At 68.3% G+C, this 18,796-nt stretch overlaps 2 protein-coding genes across 5 annotated transcripts in view; both read right to left on the bottom strand.

Annotated features, from left to right (window-relative positions):
* CASKIN1 (CASK interacting protein 1) overlaps positions 1-12,011 on the bottom strand; it is a 32,023-nt gene extending 20,012 nt beyond the window's left edge. For both annotated transcript variants that reach the window (XM_084537245.1, XM_084537246.1), the window contains exon 1: positions 11,860-12,011. In XM_084537245.1, the coding sequence (XP_084393371.1) occupies positions 11,860-11,953 (94 nt within the window). In that variant the 5' untranslated portion in view covers positions 11,954-12,011. The remainder of the gene's footprint in view (positions 1-11,859) is intronic.
* A 2,098-nt stretch (positions 12,012-14,109) lies between these two features.
* Positions 14,110-18,420, bottom strand: LOC311445395 (hexosaminidase D-like). Of its 3 annotated transcripts, XM_084537444.1 has the most exons (14): positions 18,026-18,417; positions 17,785-17,881; positions 17,386-17,623; positions 17,167-17,276; positions 16,793-16,880; positions 16,428-16,592; positions 16,160-16,343; positions 15,978-16,049; positions 15,422-15,626; positions 15,257-15,339; positions 15,045-15,123; positions 14,785-14,886; positions 14,590-14,679; positions 14,110-14,471 (listed from the first exon to the last, which is right to left on the bottom strand). In XM_084537444.1, exons 2-14 carry the CDS (start codon positions 17,877-17,879, stop codon positions 14,288-14,290), a joined length of 1,695 nt encoding a protein of 564 aa, XP_084393570.1. In that variant the 5' UTR covers positions 17,880-17,881; positions 18,026-18,417; the 3' UTR covers positions 14,110-14,287. The 3 variants fall into 3 exon arrangements, with proteins under 3 accessions (XP_084393570.1, XP_084393571.1, XP_084393572.1); XM_084537445.1 differs by lacking the exon at positions 14,590-14,679 and having other exon boundaries at positions 17,785-18,420; XM_084537446.1 differs by lacking the exons at positions 17,167-17,276; positions 17,386-17,623 and having other exon boundaries at positions 17,785-18,417.
* Positions 18,421-18,796: the final 376 nt, after the last annotated feature.

Genomic DNA, 18,796 nt, shown 5'->3' with positions numbered 1-18,796 from the left:
CACCTCGCCGGGGGCTGCTGGGCAGCGTGGGGGGACACTCGGAGCAGCAGCCCTGTCCCCAGGCTGGGTGGTGTCACGCAGAGCCCGGGCTGCACCCACAGCAGCCCCCAGCTCTGGCCAAAAAGGCATCGGCCGAGCGAGCTGAATAAACCATAGCGGAGGAACTCTTCTCCCTGCACCTGCAGAAGAGGCTGCCGCTGCCAAAATCTGTTTAGCACTTCAATAAATGCTCGTGCCAAGTGCTTAGTCAGTGACTTCCAGCCGCGCAGCGGTTTGACTTTCCTTAAAACCCTGGCAGCGGCCGTGCGCACCGCGAGCCCCGCTGCACCCCCCTCGCCTCGGCAGCGCTGCGGAGAGCTCGGGGCCCAGCGCGGCTTCTCGGCTTCACACACGGCCGAGGTGCGGCTCACGCTGATGGGGAGAGGTCCTTAGGTGGGTGCCAGTTGTTTGGGTGGCCGCCAGCGTCCCCGGAGGGAGCAGCCCGTGGTCCCGTGCCTCCAGGGTGCAGCACCCTGGGGTGCGCCCCGTGGCACGGTGAGGTGCAGATGACAGCACGGAGAGCTCACACGGACGGCTCACACGGATGGATCACACATGGACAGCTCACACGGACAGCTCACACCAACATCTCGCACGGACATCTCGCACGGACGGCTCACACGGACAGTGGCTGGCACCCCCACCGCCCCCGCCACGGCCCCAGATGGCAAGAGCCGGCGCGGCTCCATCTCCTGCGGAGCACCAGCCCCGCGCCTGCGCCAGCACCAGGGCCCCTGATGGATGAGGGCTTTGCACCGGCAGCTCCCCGGCCCTGGGCAGGGCAGGGCACACCACCAAGGCTCCCCAGGGGCCTCAAGCAAAGCCCTCGTGGCCATGTGGCCCCGCAGGCCTGCAGTTAACCCCTCCTGTAACAAAGCAGCATGCCTGCCTGGCGCAGAGGCTGCCCCGCTCCTGGTCAGGGGTCCAGCTGATGGCACACCTTGGCACGGGGCATGGCACAGCACAGCCAGGTGCTCACAGCTCCCAGGAGCCCAGGGAGCAGGATGGGTGCCCTGGGGAACAGGGTGGGCGTCCTGGGGAGCTCCCCAAGCACACTCCTGGGTTTGCAGCCCGGGGCAGTCTCAGGCACGGCGCGGGATGCGCGGCCTGCTTGGAGGGGGCGAGGCATGAGAGAGCTCGTTAATGGCATGGAAGAACCAGGAAAATTCCATCTAACGAGGGAGAGGAGAGGAAGCTGAGAACACTGCCAATTAAAAATACCGGACACAAAAGGCGATGGGCAGACGGGGAGGAGAGCACAGCTCCTGCACGGCCGCTGAGCCTGCTGCTGCATCTCACCCGCGCGGCACAGCCCCGGCTCTCCTCCCTGCCAGGGCCACCGGAGCAGTGACAGAGAGCACCGGGCACCCGTGGGCACCAAGCACTGTCCTGTCCTGCTCACGTGGTGCAGAAGCCAGGGCCATGGGCACGTGTTGCAGCACAGGGGGATGGTGGCACCCCCAAAGCTGGGGCCTTGCTCGGAACAAGTGAGCCCAGCCCTGTCCTTGGGGCACCCCAGCATCCCCTCTTTGCTCCCTGGGGGCTGCTCGGGTGGTGGTTGTGCCATCACGAGCAGGGTGCACCCCACAGCATCCCGAGGGGCCTGGCAGTGCCCAGCAGGATGGGATCAGCTGCTCCAGGGGAGGGAACTGAGCTGCTCCAGGATCCGAGCCCCGGCACTGCCGGTCCATCCTCAGCCAGAGATTGCTGTGCACACAGAGAGACGCAGACATCTGCCATAGACACCGACTATAAACAGAGTCTGCTGCGTGTAAACACCGCCTCGGGGAGCTAATCCCAGCTACTACTCCCATAAATGCCTTTACTTAAGCGACGGGATCGCAGCAGCTCAGTGCACGCTTGAATTCAGAGCCCGGCGTGTGGCGGCGGAGGCGCGCTGCCCTGCCCGGCCCCGTTCTCGCAGCCCCGCACGCTCCCACAGGGCAGGATGCCCATGATGGGGACGATGCATGGGTTGAGCTGGATGTGCTGGGGGGAGCCACGCTGCTGGGCCCCAGCACCCAGCCACGCATCGCCTGGACCCCCCCAGTGCTGTGCCTGGCCTCTGGCACCCCGGTGCGTGCCACGGGGAGCTCCCTGCCTGCCTGTTCCAGCCCTGCTGCGCACAGGACCAGGCACCACAGGGCCTCAGCGCACAGCCCTGCCCGGGGGCTCCTCTCCCTTCCCGTCAGCGTGCCATCCTGCCCACCCCCTGCGCTCACAGCCAGCACAGCGCCAGCAGCGATCGATCCCAGCCGGGGTCCCGGGGGGCTCCCAGCCAGGCCCCCGTTGCTGAAGCGCAGGGAGCAGAGCGGCCCCGCGGCACGCAGGCGTCCCGGCCCGCTCCCCCCGGCAGGGCTGGGTGGCCGCGGCGTGCCAGGAGCAGGGAGAGGGAGGCTGCACTGAGCAGATGGCTCCAACCTCCGCGAAATCAACAGCCGCTTAATGAGGGGAAAGCTGCGGCTGCCCCCCCCCTCTGCCTCCCCGGCTCGGCGGCCGCTAATGAGCCGGGGGGCGACGGGGTGACCCCGCAGGGTGCCCACAGCTCCGTGTGCCCGAGCCCAGCCTGGCCACGGCCCCCAGGCACCGAAGATCGCGGCACCAACTTCAGAGGGTGCAGGGGGGGGATCCTGCAGTGACATCGCTGTGAGCTGCCAGATAAAGGAAGCATCCAAAATAGCTGCTCTTAATTATATCCCTGCTGACGAGTGCCACGCCAACAACGGGCGCTGGAAGCTCGCGTTGCATGAGGAGCCCTGGCAAGAGCAGTCCGACTTGCTCTGTGTCACCGGGTCCCCACGGGCACGCGCATGGGCAGAACGTGTGGCCACGTGCTCTGCTCACGCGTGTGCCCCCGGGGAACGTGTGGAGGTGACGGGGGGACGTGCCCGGCGAGGACCGGGACACCGCAGGCTGTGCCGGGGGGGGGCTGCTCCTCGCTGCTGTCCGACAGCAACGTGCCTGTGCTCCTGCAGCCAAGGTCGTGCCAAGCACCGAGCCCCGCGCTATGCTGAGATGCTAATGAAGCCATTATCATCTTCTGATCAATGTTGACTGTATAAATAATGCACCGGGAAGCTCGCGGGCTGCTGGCGAGATGCGATTGAAGCAGGGCTGTGTGATGCCTGCACAGGAAGGGGTTGCCTGGGGCAAAGAGGAGCAGGGCTGGGATGGACACACTGCAGCTGGATGCTCAGAGCCCACCTCAGCTGGGTGGCAGCCGCCCGGCACAGCGGCACAGCCTCTGCTCACCACAGCTGGACAACAACTGCCCGGCACAGCTGGATATCTGCCCGGCACAGCTGGACAGTGCTCAGCACAGCTGGATCCCACTGCCTGTCACAAGCTGTTCTCCAAATCCCCGCGTGCTTTGGGGGCTGCTGGCCACATGCTCAGCATGTGAGGGACCCACAGCTCTCACGGGGAGTCCCTCCGTCCCTCCTTCCCCTTACCAGGGTGCTGCGGGTCCCATGCTCAACCCGCTGCCGTGGCAGGGCAGGGACACCGGGTGCAGGAGGGCTGCGGAGGCTGCCGAGCGGCTGGGTGCAGCAGGGCTGTCCCCAGGGAAAAACAGCTCCGGGGGGAGGCCGAGGGGCAGCGTGGGGCCGCCCTGGCCATGGGCACGGATTGCTCCGGATGCCCCGGCCGTCGCGCGGAGCCTTCCCTGGGGAGCCGAGAAATCTGCACTTCAAAATCAATAGGCCATGGCAGCCTGAGTCACGGTGCTGCAGCAGCGCAGGGCTGTCCCCTGGGGCCAGAATGAAGCAACTTAAATGCAGCTTTCAAGAGGCAGCGGGGACTCCTTTGTATTTTTTATAAAAAGGAAACTTTCAGAACCAAAGGGAGGAAGGACGGGCTGTCCCTCCAGGCCGCCAGGGCAGGCAGGGATGGCACGGATGGGGGAGGACGGAGCGCAGAGAGACAGGCGGAGGGGACCGGGGGACACCCAGAGCAGAGCCAAGCTGCTGAGCAGCTGGGGCCAGACCCAGCCACCTTGACCGTGGCCGTGCCAAACCTCAGATCCTCCCGTCAGGAGACCCTGTGGTGCCCACCAGAGCCGTGCCGGGGCAGCGGTGCTCAGCAGCAGCTCCGTGAGCATCCCCGCTCCCTCGCGCCACCAGGACGTATCCTCACCTGACCCCTGCCGCGTGGTGCCGTGTGTCACCGGCACTGCAGCCACCCTGCTGTCACCCTGCTGTCACCCTGTGTGGCTGGGGCCGTGGGGAGGGCAGCAGCAGCACGGGCAGGGTGGCGAGGTGGCGGTCCCGGCACCGCGTGCCGCAGGGGGGCACGAGGCTCCGCAGCGCCCCGCCGGCCCCACGCCAGCCGCACGCCCACCCCCGGCTCTGCTGAAATCCGTGCTGGTGCTGTTTTCACGGAGCCTTAATTGAAAGTCTATTCTCCCAGCTCCAGGGCGATGTTAAACAGGTAATTTTCAGTAATCGCACCGGCTGCAAGGAGGCACCGCCAACACGGCGAGGCTGCCGCGTGCTGGGGGTGGGGGCAGACGAACACGCCTGGGTCAGGGCTGGGGGAGCGGAGAAGGGAAGGTGCTGGCACTGCTTGCCTGCACCCCGGGGCAGACACAGCCCTGCCTGTCCCTGTGCCTGTCCCCCTCACCTTGTCCCTGTCCCTCGCCTCCTGCCCAGGGCCAGGGAGGGTCAGGAGGTCCAGCCCCAGCCCCGCTGGGCAGCAGAAAGGGACCGGGATCCTTGAGTATCTTGGAGCATCATTAACTAATGACCCTTGCTGTCATCTGGCCTCCCACGAATCCAGCTGCAGCCCAGGCATTGCTGGAAAGCGCTGGGGAGCTCCCTGGCAGACACAGAGCCTGTGCCTCTGGGTGCGTGCAGAGAGCCCAGATAAGCACCAGGGAGCTCCGCACCGCTGCAGGGCTGGGCCCTGGGCTCCCAGACCTTGCCCTGCCAAAGGAGGCCCTGGGGGCTGCTTTAAACACAGCGCCTGGAGTGCAGTCATCAGTCCTCAACCATGTGGAAACCTGCTCCACCTCCCCCAGCACTGCCAAGCTCTCCATGCCCACCACGCGCCCTCAGCACCGTGGCCAGGCGGGCGCAGCGTGGGGACGTGCAGCAGGGTGGTGCTGTGCAGCAGGGTGGTGCTGTGCGGCCAGGGGATGCTGTGTGGCCAGGGGATGCTGTGCGGCCACCCAGAGCAGCCAGCTGCAGGGGCACGCTGCTCCTCATGGCCTCACAGCGCTGCGGGGCAAGGACAAGGCTCGCGGGTCTGCTCCCAGTGCGCCCAGTGTCCCCAGCACGGCACACGCTGGGAGGGAGCTGGCTGGGGAGCCAGGTGGGGAGGGCTCACTGAGAGAAAACCTCAGGGTCTGCGAATGCCGGAGCAGAGACAGCCGGAAGAAGAGATGCTGACGAGCAGCACAGAGCCGCGAGGAGCACGCCGTAAACAGCCCAGCTGCAATGCAGGAGCCGGGCAGGCGCTGCTTTGTGCGCTCCAGCTGCTCCACCAGGAACGGGCCCAAACCTACGTGGGCCTCGGTGAGGAGGCGGCGCGGAGCCGGGCTCCCGACAGCCACATCTGGAAGGGATCAGCCGGCAGCTGCCGCCGAGAGCCGTCCCCAGCACCGAGCCCCACGCCAGGCCAAGGAGGAGGTGCTGCCGATGCGGCCGGCGGAGACGGCCACAGGCATGTGGTGCACATGGATGCACAGGGATGCACAGGGACAGAGCACGCACACAATGCACACAATGCACACAGTGCACAGGGATGTGCATGGGTGCATGATGCACGTGGGAGCTGATGGACACGCATGCACTCAGGGCACACATGCACATGGCTGCACACCGGCACATACATGCACACGCGTGCACAGGGGCACACAGGCAGGCTGGCAGAGCAAAACCAGAGCAGAGCAGCCAGCTGGGGACACAGGAGACAGCAGAGAGAGAGGCAGCACCCACAGTGGCTGCACGCTGACCCCAACCTGCTCTGTCTCGGGCTGATTTGGGCCAACACAGAGCGCAGAGCCGGGGTCCCAGCAGCACCCAGGGTCCCAGCAGCACGCAGGGCGCAGCAGCCCCCCCACCACCTCCATCCCCACTAGCGAGGGCCCTGCTCTCACCCTGCAGCCACAGCGACCTTGCTGGCAGGGCCCAAGGAGACGTGGGCAGAGGGTGCACCCCCCTGCCAGCCGCTCACCCCCAGCGTGCCGGCACCGTGCTCCCCCGGCCGTGCGGCTCGCCCCGGGCCCGGCATCCATCCGTCATGGTGCTGGAGCAGCAGGCCGTGCCGAGGCCGGCACTGCGTCCCTGACTTCCCATTTTTCAGGCTGATTGCTCCTGTCGCTGCAGAGCCTGGTGTTAAACACCTCATTTTCTACTCCCGTATTGAGTTGGAAAATACTATTAACATTTCATTACAGCTTAAAGATCCCTCTCAGCCTGGCACGAGGAGCTGACCTGCCGGTGGCACCGGCCCCTTGCCGGGCAGGCTGTGCTGCCTGCAGCCCTCAGGGTGAGGAGGGCCGGGAAAGCAAGTCCTGCTCCTGTCCCCACTGTGTGCAGGACGGTGACCGGGGCAGAGCTGGGTGCTGGTGCTGCTCACCAGCTCGGTGACCGGCCTGGCACAGCACAGCCTCCTGGCACACTCGTCTGGAGCAGCGGAACAAAGCAGGGATGGAGGCACGGGGCAGCAGTGTCCGAGCAGAGCACAAGCAGTTTTTGAGTCCCAGCCCCTTTTCCACACCTGCAGGAGCCTGGCCCAGCAGTAGCACAGACCAGCCATTAAATATCTGCAAATTCACTCTTCAGTGCTCTCCCGATGGTGCTTTGAACACTTGTGAAAGGCACCTTTAGCTGCCCAGCGTGGCAAAGCCAGTGCGGAGTGGGTTTGTGGTGAGCGCCCAGCAAGAGGGACAGCAGCCCCGGACCTCGGGCACACCCCACTCCCAAAACCCACACCAGCAGGAAGAGCACAGCAGCAAACCATGGGCACGGCCCTACAGCCACGCTGCCCCCAGCCCCACGCTGCCCCCAGCCCCACACCACCAGTGGGACCGCAGCCCCTGCCTGCCGTGTGTCCAACACCAAGGACCTCATGGACACGGCTCTGGGGTGGGCTCCCGCTGCACCCACTGTCCCACGGGCACCCACGGGGCCCTGGCACTGCCACGCAGCCACATCCACGGGCATCACCACCGGGGCTGCCTCGCGGCCTCATCACGCACGTGCAGCCACCCGCAGGGCCCCGTGAGCACAGGGGAGCGCAGAGGGCTGGGGGCACCCGGGGGCACCGAGCCACAGAGGTGCTTGCAGCCCTTCCTGGAGGCTGGGGAGGGAAGGGAAGGGTTAAAGGGAGTGCAGCCCGAGCAGCAGAAAGCCAGACGCCAGGCTGGCTACGGGAAACCGCAGGGCGGCTGTGGAGGGGGAGCTGGGGCTGCAGCACCCGGCCCTGCGGCACCGCCGGACCCCGAGCCCCCCACGGCACCACAGCCCCCTCCCGAGCAGCCCGGTCCTGGCCGTGCCCTGCGGCATCGCCCCGCCACCGAGTGCTGGCTGCTCGGGGAGCGCGGTGGCACCGGCAGCACCGGGAGCACAGCACGGCCGCCAGCAAGGTCCCCGGGCGGGAAGCACTGCGAGAGCCCCAGCACAAGGGGCCACGGCGCAGACACAGGGCTAATTGGTGTCAAACCAGGTGAATTCGGGACTGCCGTGAGGAAATCCAGGCCAGTGAGGGAGCCTGGGGCTGGGCGCCGAGCCGCTGGCCCACATTCCCTGCTGCCCAGGCCCCGCAGCCGGCCCCAAAACGGGAGCAGGAGGGAAGGGGAGGGCTCGTGCCGGCAGCCTCAGCCCAGCCAGAGAGATGCAAGAAAATGTAAAATAAATACATGTCACCCCGGGCTGAGTAATAATCCCCCTCTGGAAGGAAACTTGGCGCATGTCGGCATGCTCCCAGCTGCCAAGTCCCTGCTCGGTGCGAGGTTTCACACGCAGGTTATAAACCCCGAAGAGAAGTTTATTGGGGAAGCACTGACACGTCGTTACGCACGGCAGCCACCCGGCCCCTCGGGCCCCACGCTGGGGATGCGCTGCCCTCTCCCCGCAGTGCTTCACTCCTCAATCTGTGCTGAGGGGGCCGGGGGGGCCGGGAGAGCAGTGTCCAGCCGAGTGATGGAGGCTCCCAGCACCATCACCAGGGGCACTTGGCCGAGCTGCCGCAGGATCCGGCCCCACAGCCCTTTCCAGCCTGGCCCCGCTGGAGGCTGGTGGCACTTGTAGGGTCCCTCCCGCTGCCCAGGGCGGCTGGATGGTGCCCGGGCTCTCCCTGCAGCACGCAGGGGCTGCCTCGTGCAGCATTGGGAGCCATTAGCAGCGGCTGCCGGCCAGGGAAGTTTCCTGTGTTGCTGGAGGGCTGAGGGGAATCGGGCAGCTCCGGCGGCTGCCGGCCACACGCGCCCTGTGCACTGCACCACAATTGGATTTGCAGCTGCCCTGCCTTTTACTGCATGGAAATTGAATTGTAAAATGTCAAAGACATTTCCTAACTGCGCCATATTAGCCCGGTTTTATTAAATACTGTTATCAGAGGAGATTATTAATGCAATCAAATGCAGGCAAAAAAAACCCTGGAATTAACTGGCCGCCGCGCAGGAGGACATGCCGGAGGGCAGGAGGCCTCCCCCGAGGGCTGCATCCCGGGGTCCCGCTCACACCCAGCCCCTCGGCACGGCAGGGCCCTGCATGGGACCCCAGAGGGGTCTGGCTCCTGGCTTCTACCTCCTGGCCCCGGGTTGCCTCTGCTGGCCCCCTTTGTGCTGGGACAGCGGCTGAAGCAGCGTTCCTGCCTGGAGCTGTGCCCCAGCTCGTGGCCCAGGAGCAGTCCCCATGGGATGGCAGCGTCCCGAAGGGTGGTGAGCCCCGTGCCCAGCTGTGAGCCCGGCCAGGCAGTGCAGCTCAGCCGGCCCCAGGAGCCCCACAGAGGGACCCAGAGCTCCTGCAGCACACGAGGACACAGGACAGGACGTCTGTGCTGCACAAACCTGCCACACATGGAAGTGATTTGCAAAGTGCCCAGCACGGTGGGTGGGAAAAGCTCAGCAGCGGGACCCGTCCCTCAGCTCCAGGTCCTGCCCGCGGCACAGGGGGCCATGCAGAAGTGATTTCCAAGTGGATAAGATGAGCGCAGCAGCAACCTCACAGAGAAGGAGCCCGCCTGCTCCAAAATGCCACCACCGAGGGACCCCCCTGCCAGCACAGCGCAGCCCCATCTGCTGCTGCCCAAAGGCCTGGGACGGGGACGCAGCAGCACAGCCCCTGCTGGGGACGCCCCAGGTCCCCGTCCTGCCCCGCAGCGCCCAGGCTGGGGAGGCGAGGTGAAAACGCCAAGTCACTACAATTCTTCGAGGTAGCACCAGGGAGGAGGGGACAGGGAGGGAAACAGTTTGCTGCCAAATCCCTGCATCTGATTTGCGTAACTTTCAGACAACCTCATCAATTATGGATGCCCGGGAAGCGAACGCGGTGCGCGCTGCAGCCGGCCCGGGCCCCACAAACTCTTACTCCACTCTGCTAAATTGGGCCCCACGTCGCCATAGCAACCCGTGTTAATTCACGCAGGGATTTTTAAAATCTCATTTATTAAACCCCACATGAATAGGATATTATCCAGATAACAGAGCTAGAGTTACAAATCTTCCCGGTGCCGAAGAGCGCGGGGAGCACCGGAGGCACGCGTGGGAACGGCACATGGAGAGGGGGCACGGGGACACCCAGCATCGGGACAGCCACTGATCAGCGCTCCCCCAGACCCGCTGCTGCTGCCAGGGGCATGGCACCCGCTGCCACACACACTGCTCTGGGTCAGGTCCCCTGGGAGCAGGAGCAGCCCAGTCCCAGCACAGCCCCGGGGGCTCCAGCAGAGCTGGAGAGGTGCAGCCCGGCCAGGGCATGGGGCAAGCAGCCGGGCCTGCAGCGGGCATCCCCCCGGTGCCAGGCTCAGTATCACGGGGGTCCCTTGTCCCTTTCCCAGGAGCCCAGCACTGGGAGCACTGCTGGGTCCCACGGGCATCCTGCTGCACAGCACCCAGGGGGCTCCGCAGTGGGACATGGGATGGAGCGGGGTTGGGAAGAGATGGGTGCAGGAGGAGGTGGTGGCACTCGGCACGGCACCGCTGGCTCTTGTCACAGCCATGCCAGCTGTGTGCCCAGGCCAGTGGGGGCTTGGGAGGGGTGCGTGGGGACAGTGTGTGGGCCACACATGGTTCCTGTCCCTGTGTGCTGCTCTGGGAGGCTGCAAAGTGGCAGCACCTGAAGTGGGTTGGGAAGAAGGAGGCTTGGTGCTGGAGCTTGTTCCCTCCCTGCACAGACCCTCAGCAGGGACACTGGAGGCACAGGGGACACCGTGCTGGTCCTGCATGGCAGCTAGACACAGGGACACTGTGCTGGCCCTGCACAGCTGTGGGCACAGGGGATGCAACAACGGCCCTGCACGGCACCAGGACATGGGGGATGCCACGCTGGCCCTGCACAGGAGTGGGGACATGGGGGAGGCTGTGCCAGCCCTGCTCAGCACCAGGACACAGGGGACACCCACACTGGGCCAGCTCAGAAAGAAGCCAGGCAGAAACACCCCTGTGCGGCCAGGATCAGGGGACGCTGTGCCAGCCCCGCACAGCTCCGGGGCCACGGGGGTGCCCACATTTGGGGGGCACCGAGGGAAGGACTGTGGGCACGGTGGTGGCGGGGCTGTGCGCAGCGTCCCTGCGACTCGGTGCCGCGCGGGTGCTCCCCGGGGGCCGCGCCTGAGCCCAGGGACAGCCCCCGGCCCCGCCAGCCCTGCACGCCAAGGCCTGAAACCTGCGGCTGCATCAGCACCATGAATAATTCAGTCCCGGGTAAAACGCCTCAGCAGAGCAGTTGGAACGCACGGAGAGCAGACACTCCCGGAGCCACACACATGTACACACACGGAGACGCACAGCTACACCCCCGCAGCCTCGCGCACGGCCGTCCACGGCGGTGTGCACGCCTGGAGAGGGCTGTGCACAGCCCGGCGCAGAGATGCTCGCGGGGAGACACCCGTGGAGATGCATCCAAACACCCCCACACGGAGAAACACCAACACAGACACATCCAAACACACATATGCCAGGGTACACACCGGCACACAAACACAGTCCCGCACCCAAACACAGGCACACACGCACACCCGGGCACGCACGCAGACGAGCACGGGCACAGCTGCACCCAGGCACACGCACATATGTGTGCAGGCGGCGGCAGCCCTGGTGCACGCACACACACACACACACACACACACACACATGGGCCGTGCACACAGACGCGCACGGATGCCCCCCCCCCTGCCCTTCCCGACCCCCCCCCGTGCTGCAGCGGCCCGGCCCGGCTCCCCGGGGGGCTCGGAGCCTCTCCGGGGCGCGGGCAGTGCGGGAGGCGCTGCGGGGCTGCACCGGGACCGCCGAGCCCCTGCAGCTCCGAGCACCCGCGCGGCTCCCGGGGTCGCTCCGCCGCCGCCTCCCGCCCCCCCCCCCCCAGCGGCCCCGCCGGACCCCCCCCAGCCGGGCCGAGCCCCGGGGCGCCGCCGGGGATGCCCGGGGGCCCCCGCCCGCCCCGCCCCGCCCCGCACCGCGCCGCACCGGGGATGCTCGGAGCCGGGGAGGGGCAGGGCGGCCGGGCTGCGGGTACCGGCGCCCCCCCCCACGCCGCCCTGCCCGGGGCCGCTGCCGGTCGCTGCCCGCTGCTCCGCCGCCCCCCCGCCCGGCCCGGCCCGGCCCGGCCCGGCTCGGCTCGGCTCGGCCCGGTCCCCGCGGCGCGGCGCGGCACTCACTGGCTTTGCCGGGTTTGGGCCTCTGCAGCAGCTTCTGCACGGCCGCGATGTCCTCCGCCTTCACCGCCTGCACCAGCTCCTGGTCCTTGCCCATGGCTCCGCGGCGCCGGGGCTGCCGGCTGCGGGCTCACGGCCCGAGCATCCTCCGCGGCGAGGGGCGGGCGGGCGGGCGGCTGGCGCGGCTCGGCTCGGCTCGGCTCGGCTCGGGGCCCCCCCCCCCCAGTCCCCAGCCCGCTCCGGAGGCGGGGGCGGCGGCGGCGGCGGGCGCCCGGGGCGGGGCGGGGCGCGGCGGGGCGGGGGGGGCCCCACCGGGAACGTGGGGGGGGCACCGCGGCCGCTCGGGAGCCGCACCGGGGCGCACGGCAGGAGCGGAGAGGGGGAGGAAATACGGGGGAGAAGGGGGGGCACGGAGGGGCGGGAGCCCCGGCGGGAGAGGGGGGGGGGCGCCGGGAGCGCGGGGAGGGGGCTGGGGGGGTCCGGGGGGAGGAAGGGGAGGGGGCGCGGGGGGGTGCCCGGGGCTGGGGGCTCCCGGAGAGGGGCTCCCGGGGGGGGGCGCGGTGCGGCCGGAGCGGGGTAAGGATGGCGGGGGGGGGGGGCTCGGTGCGGCTGCGGCACCCGGGAGAGGGCCGGGGGGGCCGTGCCCGCCGGGAGGCCCCGTCCCAGGGCCCCGTCCCGCAGCTCTGCCCGGCCCCTGCAGTCCCCCCCCGGCGGCTGGTGGAGGGAAGCGGGCCGGGGGAGCTGCTGGGTTCCCGCAAATAAAGCCCTGATTGCTGCCTAATTTTCCGCCTGTGCAGACACAATGGCCGGTGACATTTCGTCCCCGGGCGTTTTTTTGCGGCTTGAAGGACCCGAAGGCACTGAAGGTGCTGGGTGGGGGCTGCCCGGCTGGGCCGGGGCCGGGAGGGTGCTGGGGAGCCCCTGGGAAATGGGGCAGCGATGGACAAGGCTCTGCCAGCACCTGCACAAAGTCGGGGACAAATTTCTGCTCTGCCAGGCGAATTACTGCCTAAAAGGCTTGCTGAGGTCCCAGCTCTGGAGAATCAACCTTGGGGTGTGCGTGCCCAGAAGCTGGCACCCAGCTGGGTCGCAGCGGGGCAGCGAGCAGGCGGCTGCACAGGGCAGGCAGCTGCAGAGCCCCACGGGGTGCAGGGCACGGGGACAGGCAGCCACAGACCCATGTGGCAGGGGGAAGGATGGGGGGCACAAGGCAACACCCAGACCAACAGCCCTGAAGTGCCCCTGGCCCACCCCAGGCCTGCCCAGGCTGGCCGGTGCCCAGCTGGAGCCACAGGCACCCTCCTCAGCCCCCACCTCCCCCTGCAGCCCCCGGCTCTGGCTGACTCGGGGGCAGCGGGGTCCTTCTCCTCTCCCTGCCCCCATTTTCCAATCCAGGACATTTGGGTTTCCAGCACGAGACGCCGCCTAATCTGCCCTCTAATCCTGCAGGCTGGTGGTGCGCGGCCGCACGGGGACCTGAGCTGCTGCGGGGGTCCACGGGGCTGGGGGCTGGGGCTCTGCACGTGCCCGGGCTGCCCCAGCAGGTCAGGGCTTCCCTGGGGTCTGCCACCACTCGAGGACATCAACACAGCTCCTCAGCAAAGGGCCCTTTGTACCCCCAGCCCTCTGTCTCAAGGCTTTCCCACCCAGCACCCGGGGATGGGGCAGCCCCCAGGACACCAGACCGCACTGGGACACGGGTGGCAGAGCTGTGTCCCCCCCCCATGAGCCACGCTGTGGCAGCAGGAGCCCCAGAGTGCCCCGTGCTTCTGCAGCTCCCTCCAGGCTCTTGCCAAGCCTCGTTGGTCCTCACGGAGCAGCACAATGTGCAGTGAAGCATCCACATCACCGCCCTGTGCACGCGGAGCCCAAACCGGCGTTAGGACAGGGAGAGCTGTGGGCACGGGGGGGGCTTCCCTTCGCCTCCCCCTGCAGCAGGGCCGGGCATGTGGGGGCACCGCCGCACGGGACCCCTCGCTGGGACCCCTGCTGCAGGACGCCCACCCCGTGCAGGCTCCCCCCGTGCAGGATCGAGGGCTGCCCCCACAAGAGGCACGGCCACCTTGGCTGGGGCAGGACCTGCGGTGCCTGGAAATGAAAAAGGGGCCCCAGCCCCGAGCAGCTGAAGCCCCCCCGGGACAGAGAAGCAGGGTCCCCTCCCCACCCAGCCGGGCTGATCCCTGCCCCTGCTTCCCCTCCCTCTCCCCCGGGGAGGGGGCAGAGCCGTGCCCCCCTCCATCACCCAGCAGCATCTACAAAAATACTTTATTGTGGGAGGGGGGCGCGCAGGAGCTCTCTGTGCAGTAGGAAACAACCAGCAGCCATGCCTCGAGCAGGAGGGGGGGTGCAGCCAGCAAACCAAACCCCAACCGGGGCTCCTGCAGCCCAGTCCCGGGGGGCAGCTGGAGCTGGGAGGGGGGGGGCACAGCCCCTAGGACGCCTTGGGGCGGGCATTGAGGCGGATGATGGCCCGGTAATCCCGGACCAGGTCCCGCAGCTGGTCCAGGTAGGGGTTGACGTTCTCCTCCATCCACTCCTCCACCGTGTCGGGGAAGTAGATGCTCTCCAGCTGGGCATGCAGCTCACGGACCAGGCTCTCCCAGTCCTCGTGGAGCCTGGGGTGGGGAGAAGGGAGTGAGAGCTGGCTCCGGCTTCCCCAGGGCGAGACTGGGACCTCCTCAAAGTGGGGGGGGGGGACCCGGGGCTGCTCCTGCCCCCCGGCACCCCACGTACTTGAGCAGCTTGCTGCCGAAGCTCTCCATGTTGCGGGGGTTCCCAAACTGGTGCTTCCGATGGTAGGGGCTGAACCAGCCCTTGATGCCGCTGGGGAGGCACAAGGGAGGGGGGGTGCAGGGGGCAGGGGGCCACCCAGACCCTGCAGGGCCCCGCTGCTCCAGCCCCACGGCCAGACCCTCCCTCCGCCCTTACCTCTCTTCCTCCAGGGCTTTCTGGATGCTCTCCTTCAGGTGGCCGTTTACCTGCTCCACCATGTGATAGATTTCCACGCCGGGGAAAGCTCCCCTTCCCTCACTGCGGGGAAAGCGTGGAGGGGAGGTGAGAGCCCAGCACGTGGCACGGCACCAGCCACGGCTCCAGGCTGGGTGGTGAGCCCCCAAACCCTGCAGGGCTGGGGGCAGCACTCCCTGCTCCCCCCCCGGGGCACCCCGCTCCGTGCCGTAGCGACGCACCACGTGCCCTGCTCCAGCTGCAGGCTCTGGAAGCCCAGCACGTCCAGGACCTTCCTCCGCGTCTCTTCCATGAAGCCCCCTGAGGAGGACAAGGAGAGGGGACCCAGGTGACCCCACACCACACCAGGGGAGCCCTGCTGCCCCCTCCCCGGCAGCCAAAGGGGCTCCAGCGATGGGGAAAGGGTGTGGATGAGGGGCACGGCCCCGCTCACCGTGCACCAGGGTCTGCAGGCACGCAGCCAGGGAGGGGATGCCGACGGGCAGCAGCTCGCAGAGCACCGAGTAGTGGTCGTACCTGCGGGGCAGGGACAGCCGTGTTGTCACCTCGTGCGTGGCTCCCTGGGCGGTGGGGCTGGGACGCGTGGCACGGCGCCCACCTCTGCCAGCCGGTGAGGACGATGCCCTGGAAGCGCAGCGGGGCGAAGCGCGGCACGGCCCGCATCACCCGCAGCCAGCTGAGCTGGTTCCTCACGTGGTGGTTCAGCGGGGGCCAGGCTTGCGCCGGGCCCGTGGTGCCCTTGAAGGCGCTGGCGAACCACACGGCCTCGAAGCCGCTCTCCGCGTATTTGGCCAGGAACTGCCCTGCGGCACCGGGGAGCGGGGTCACGCTCGCGGCTCAGCGGTGTGGGGTTGGCACGGGGTGGGCAGGGACCCCCAGCTGCCAGGGGCTGCGCTGCCCAAAGCAGGAGCCTGTGCGCAGGGGGGCTTCTCGGGGCTGGAAGGAAAGCGGGAGCCAGCGTGGCCAAGGTGAGCAGGAAGCATCACCCCTGAGACAGTGGGATGGCAGGGACAGGTACCAGACCCTGTGCCACCCCATGCCACCATCCTGGGGACCAGCTGGGCTCGGTGCAGTGTCTACAGCAGCGGTGCCACCAGCCACGGGGTCGTGTCCCCCCCCTCTCCCCTCCCCAGGGTCCTGGCACGGCACCTTACCAATCTGCTCGACCTCGAAGTCGGGCGCGTAGAACCACACCACAGGCGAGACCTGCTTTGCTATCCCAGACTCTGCAAGGCAGGGACAGGGCCATCAGCACCGGGGCCAGCAGCAGGAGGGTGCCTGGGGATCCTCACACCCCCACCAAGATGCCCAAGTGCTGCCGTCCCCATCCTCTCACCCCGCAGGGCTCCCGTGCTGATCTTCCTCAGCATGTCGTCCCACATGAGCGCCCGCAGCCCCCGGTACCGCGCGGCGAGGAAGCCCAGCACCTGCTTGATGTGCTTCAGGTACATGGTGCCCACGTCCCCCCTGTTGTGGCTCATCCAGCTCTTGGAGTCCATCCCCTCCCCGAGGTGGAAGACCTGGATTTGGGGTTTCAGGGGGTGCTCAGCACGCCTCGGGGCAGGCCTGGCAGCCGGCGGTGCCCGGGGTCCCGCAGAGCCCACCTCGTCCGCCCCGATGTGGATCCAGGAGGAGCGCCTGTGCTTCTCCATCACCTGCGACAGGAGGCTCTTGAGCAGCGCCAGCGTGTCCGGGACGTGGGGGTTGAAGCTGTTGGGGAAGCGCTCGACCTCCCGCAGGTGCTGGTACTTCTCGTGCTTGAGGATGAACTGCGTGGGGAGGAAACCCCCCGTGGGGGCCAGATGTGGGCCAAAAAGGGGGGATAAAGGAACAGGGCTGGGGACACGGACCCAGTGACGCGGACCCAGTGACGCATCCATCTCCAAGCCAGGTGCTGGGGACACAGCCCCCCTCTGCCTCTCAGTGTCCCCATCCTGTCCCCCCCCCAGTAAATGCTCCCGGCCCCTACCTCCACGTGCCCAAAGGTCTGCACCAGGGGCACCACCTCCAGCTTGTGGAGCTCCGCCAGCTGCTGGATCCAGTCGATGTCCTCCTCGCTGGGGAGGGCAGGGACAGCCTCAGTGCGGGCCACACGGGCACAAGGACATTCCCTCCTCCTCCTCCTCTTCCTCCTCCAGCATCCTGCCCTGCCCCAGGTCTCCCTGCTGCCCCACACCTATGAGGACTTGGCTTTGGGGCCACAAATATTGACCCAGCAGAGCAGGGAGCAGGTCTGCCTGCAGCACCGTGCACAGCTCGGGCACAGCCCAGGCAGGGCACATCCAGACTGGTGCTGGTGGTGCCAGCACCCCCTCGGCCAGCCCAGCACCAGCCCCATCTCACCTGTAAGCGTACGGAGACCTGAGGACTTCTAGCTCGCCCTTGAAGGGGAACATGTCCTCGTACTCGATCAGGACCCCGTTGGCGCCCAGCCTGGACAGGAGTGGGAAGAGCTGCGGGACGGCAGGGCAGGCTCAGCCTGCTGGCACCCCTGGGTGCGGGTGTCAGCGGGGACAGCCAGGCCCAGCCTTGCCCCACTTGGCTGGTCCCCAGCGCCTTCACCTGCTCCAGGTAGGAGACCTTGGGCGCAGCTCCCTTGAGGTCGAGGTGCACGAGCCTCATCTCGGTGGCACTGCTGTCCTTGGGGCCCTGCTGCCCGGGGCCCTGCCTCGGGGCCGTTATCTTTGCCACGGGGAGCTCCAGAGCCTGGCTCCGGGGGCCGACACCCTGGCCGGTGTCACCCGTGTCCCCCCAGAAGCCGCTGTCCTTGGGGATGTGCCTGTGCAGCTCCAGGGTCAAGCTGCATGGAGCAGAGCAGGGCTGATGGGCACGGAGGCACCACCTGCCCCTGGCACCCAGCCCCTGCGTGGGCACGGCCCAGGAGCTCCCCGCAGACCCCCGCCGGTTCCCTGACCCCGCAGGGCTCCCCCAGCTTGTGTCCCGGTCCCGCTCCCACCTCACCTGTCGCGGAGGAGGAACTTGATGCCGGCCAAGGCCACGACGAGCAGCACGGCGAGGCGCAGCAGGTTCAGCTTGGCGCTCCGCTGGCAGGCCATGGCTGCAGGGCAGCGACCGAGACCCCGAGAGGCAGGGCACCCCACAGACCCGCGTGAGGCCCAGAGGAAGGGGACACGGCGAGACCCCTCCTGCCACCCTGCTCCCCCGCAGGGACGGGCACTGAGGCCTCCGGTGCCCCCCCTACCTCACGTGCCCCGGGGGCTGGTGCTGGGACCTGCCTCTGCCCCCACGTGCACCCTCCTCGGGTGCTCCGGTGTCACCTCCGAGGGCGGCGGGATGGGGGCTGCTCACGGGACAGCCCTGCCAGGTGGCATCACGGGGTGGCCATGGCACCTGCGGGGGGAGAAGCGATGGGCAGCGGGTGGTGGGCACCGGGCACGGCCACGGTGGCCCCCCCCCAGCACCAGGTGCCCCCGGGGAGCGGGCAGTGGCGCTCACCGCACGTTATTTCAGCTCCCGGGGGTGCTGCGGTGCCATCCCCGGGCACCTTCACCTCCCCTTGGGCTGGGGGGCAGCCCAGAGACCCTCGCCCTGCCCCGCTGCCGGCTCCTCCCGTTATTTAACGGGGAGGCGGCGTCCCGGGGCTCACCCCCCCCCGCGCCCAGGCCCGGTGCCGGTCGCTCCCCGGTGGCGGTGGCAGCCGCAGCGCCGTGCCCGCAGCCCCCCGGGAGCGCGCCCCGCTCACCTGACACAGCCGGGACCCGCGGGCACGGCGCGGCGGGGGCGGCCCGGTGCCGGTCCCGGTGCCGGTGCCGCTCCGCTGAAGCCCCCGCTCCCCCCGCCCACCCTCACCGGCACCGGGCGCGGGCACGAGCCCGCCCCAACGCCGCCCTTAAAGGGCCCGCCCGCACCGAGCGCTGTCACCCACCGGGAGCTGCCCGGTGCCCGCTGCCCCCCGCCCGGCCCCCCCCGGTGCCCCCCCGGTGCCCCCCCGGTGCCGCCGCCTCCCCAGCCC

Source organism: Aythya ferina, assembly GCF_964211825.1.
Source record: "Aythya ferina genome assembly, chromosome: 15".
Classification (NCBI taxonomy): Eukaryota; Metazoa; Chordata; class Aves; order Anseriformes; family Anatidae; genus Aythya; species Aythya ferina.
Note: the sequence above shows the minus strand (reverse complement) of the source record. Positions and strands in the feature narration are given on the sequence as shown.

Coding starts and splice junctions, on each gene's coding strand:
- LOC311445395 (XM_084537444.1), bottom strand. CDS start 17,879: ATGGCCTGCCAGCGGAGCGCCAAGCTGAACCTGCTGCGCCTCGCCGTG. Junction 16,344..16,427: donor TCCACATCGGGGCGGACGAG/GTGGGCTCTGCG, acceptor CCCCAAATCCAG/GTCTTCCACCTCGGGGAGGG. Junction 15,627..15,977: donor CTTCGAGGTCGAGCAGATTG/GTAAGGTGCCGT, acceptor CCGGTGCCGCAG/GGCAGTTCCTGGCCAAATAC.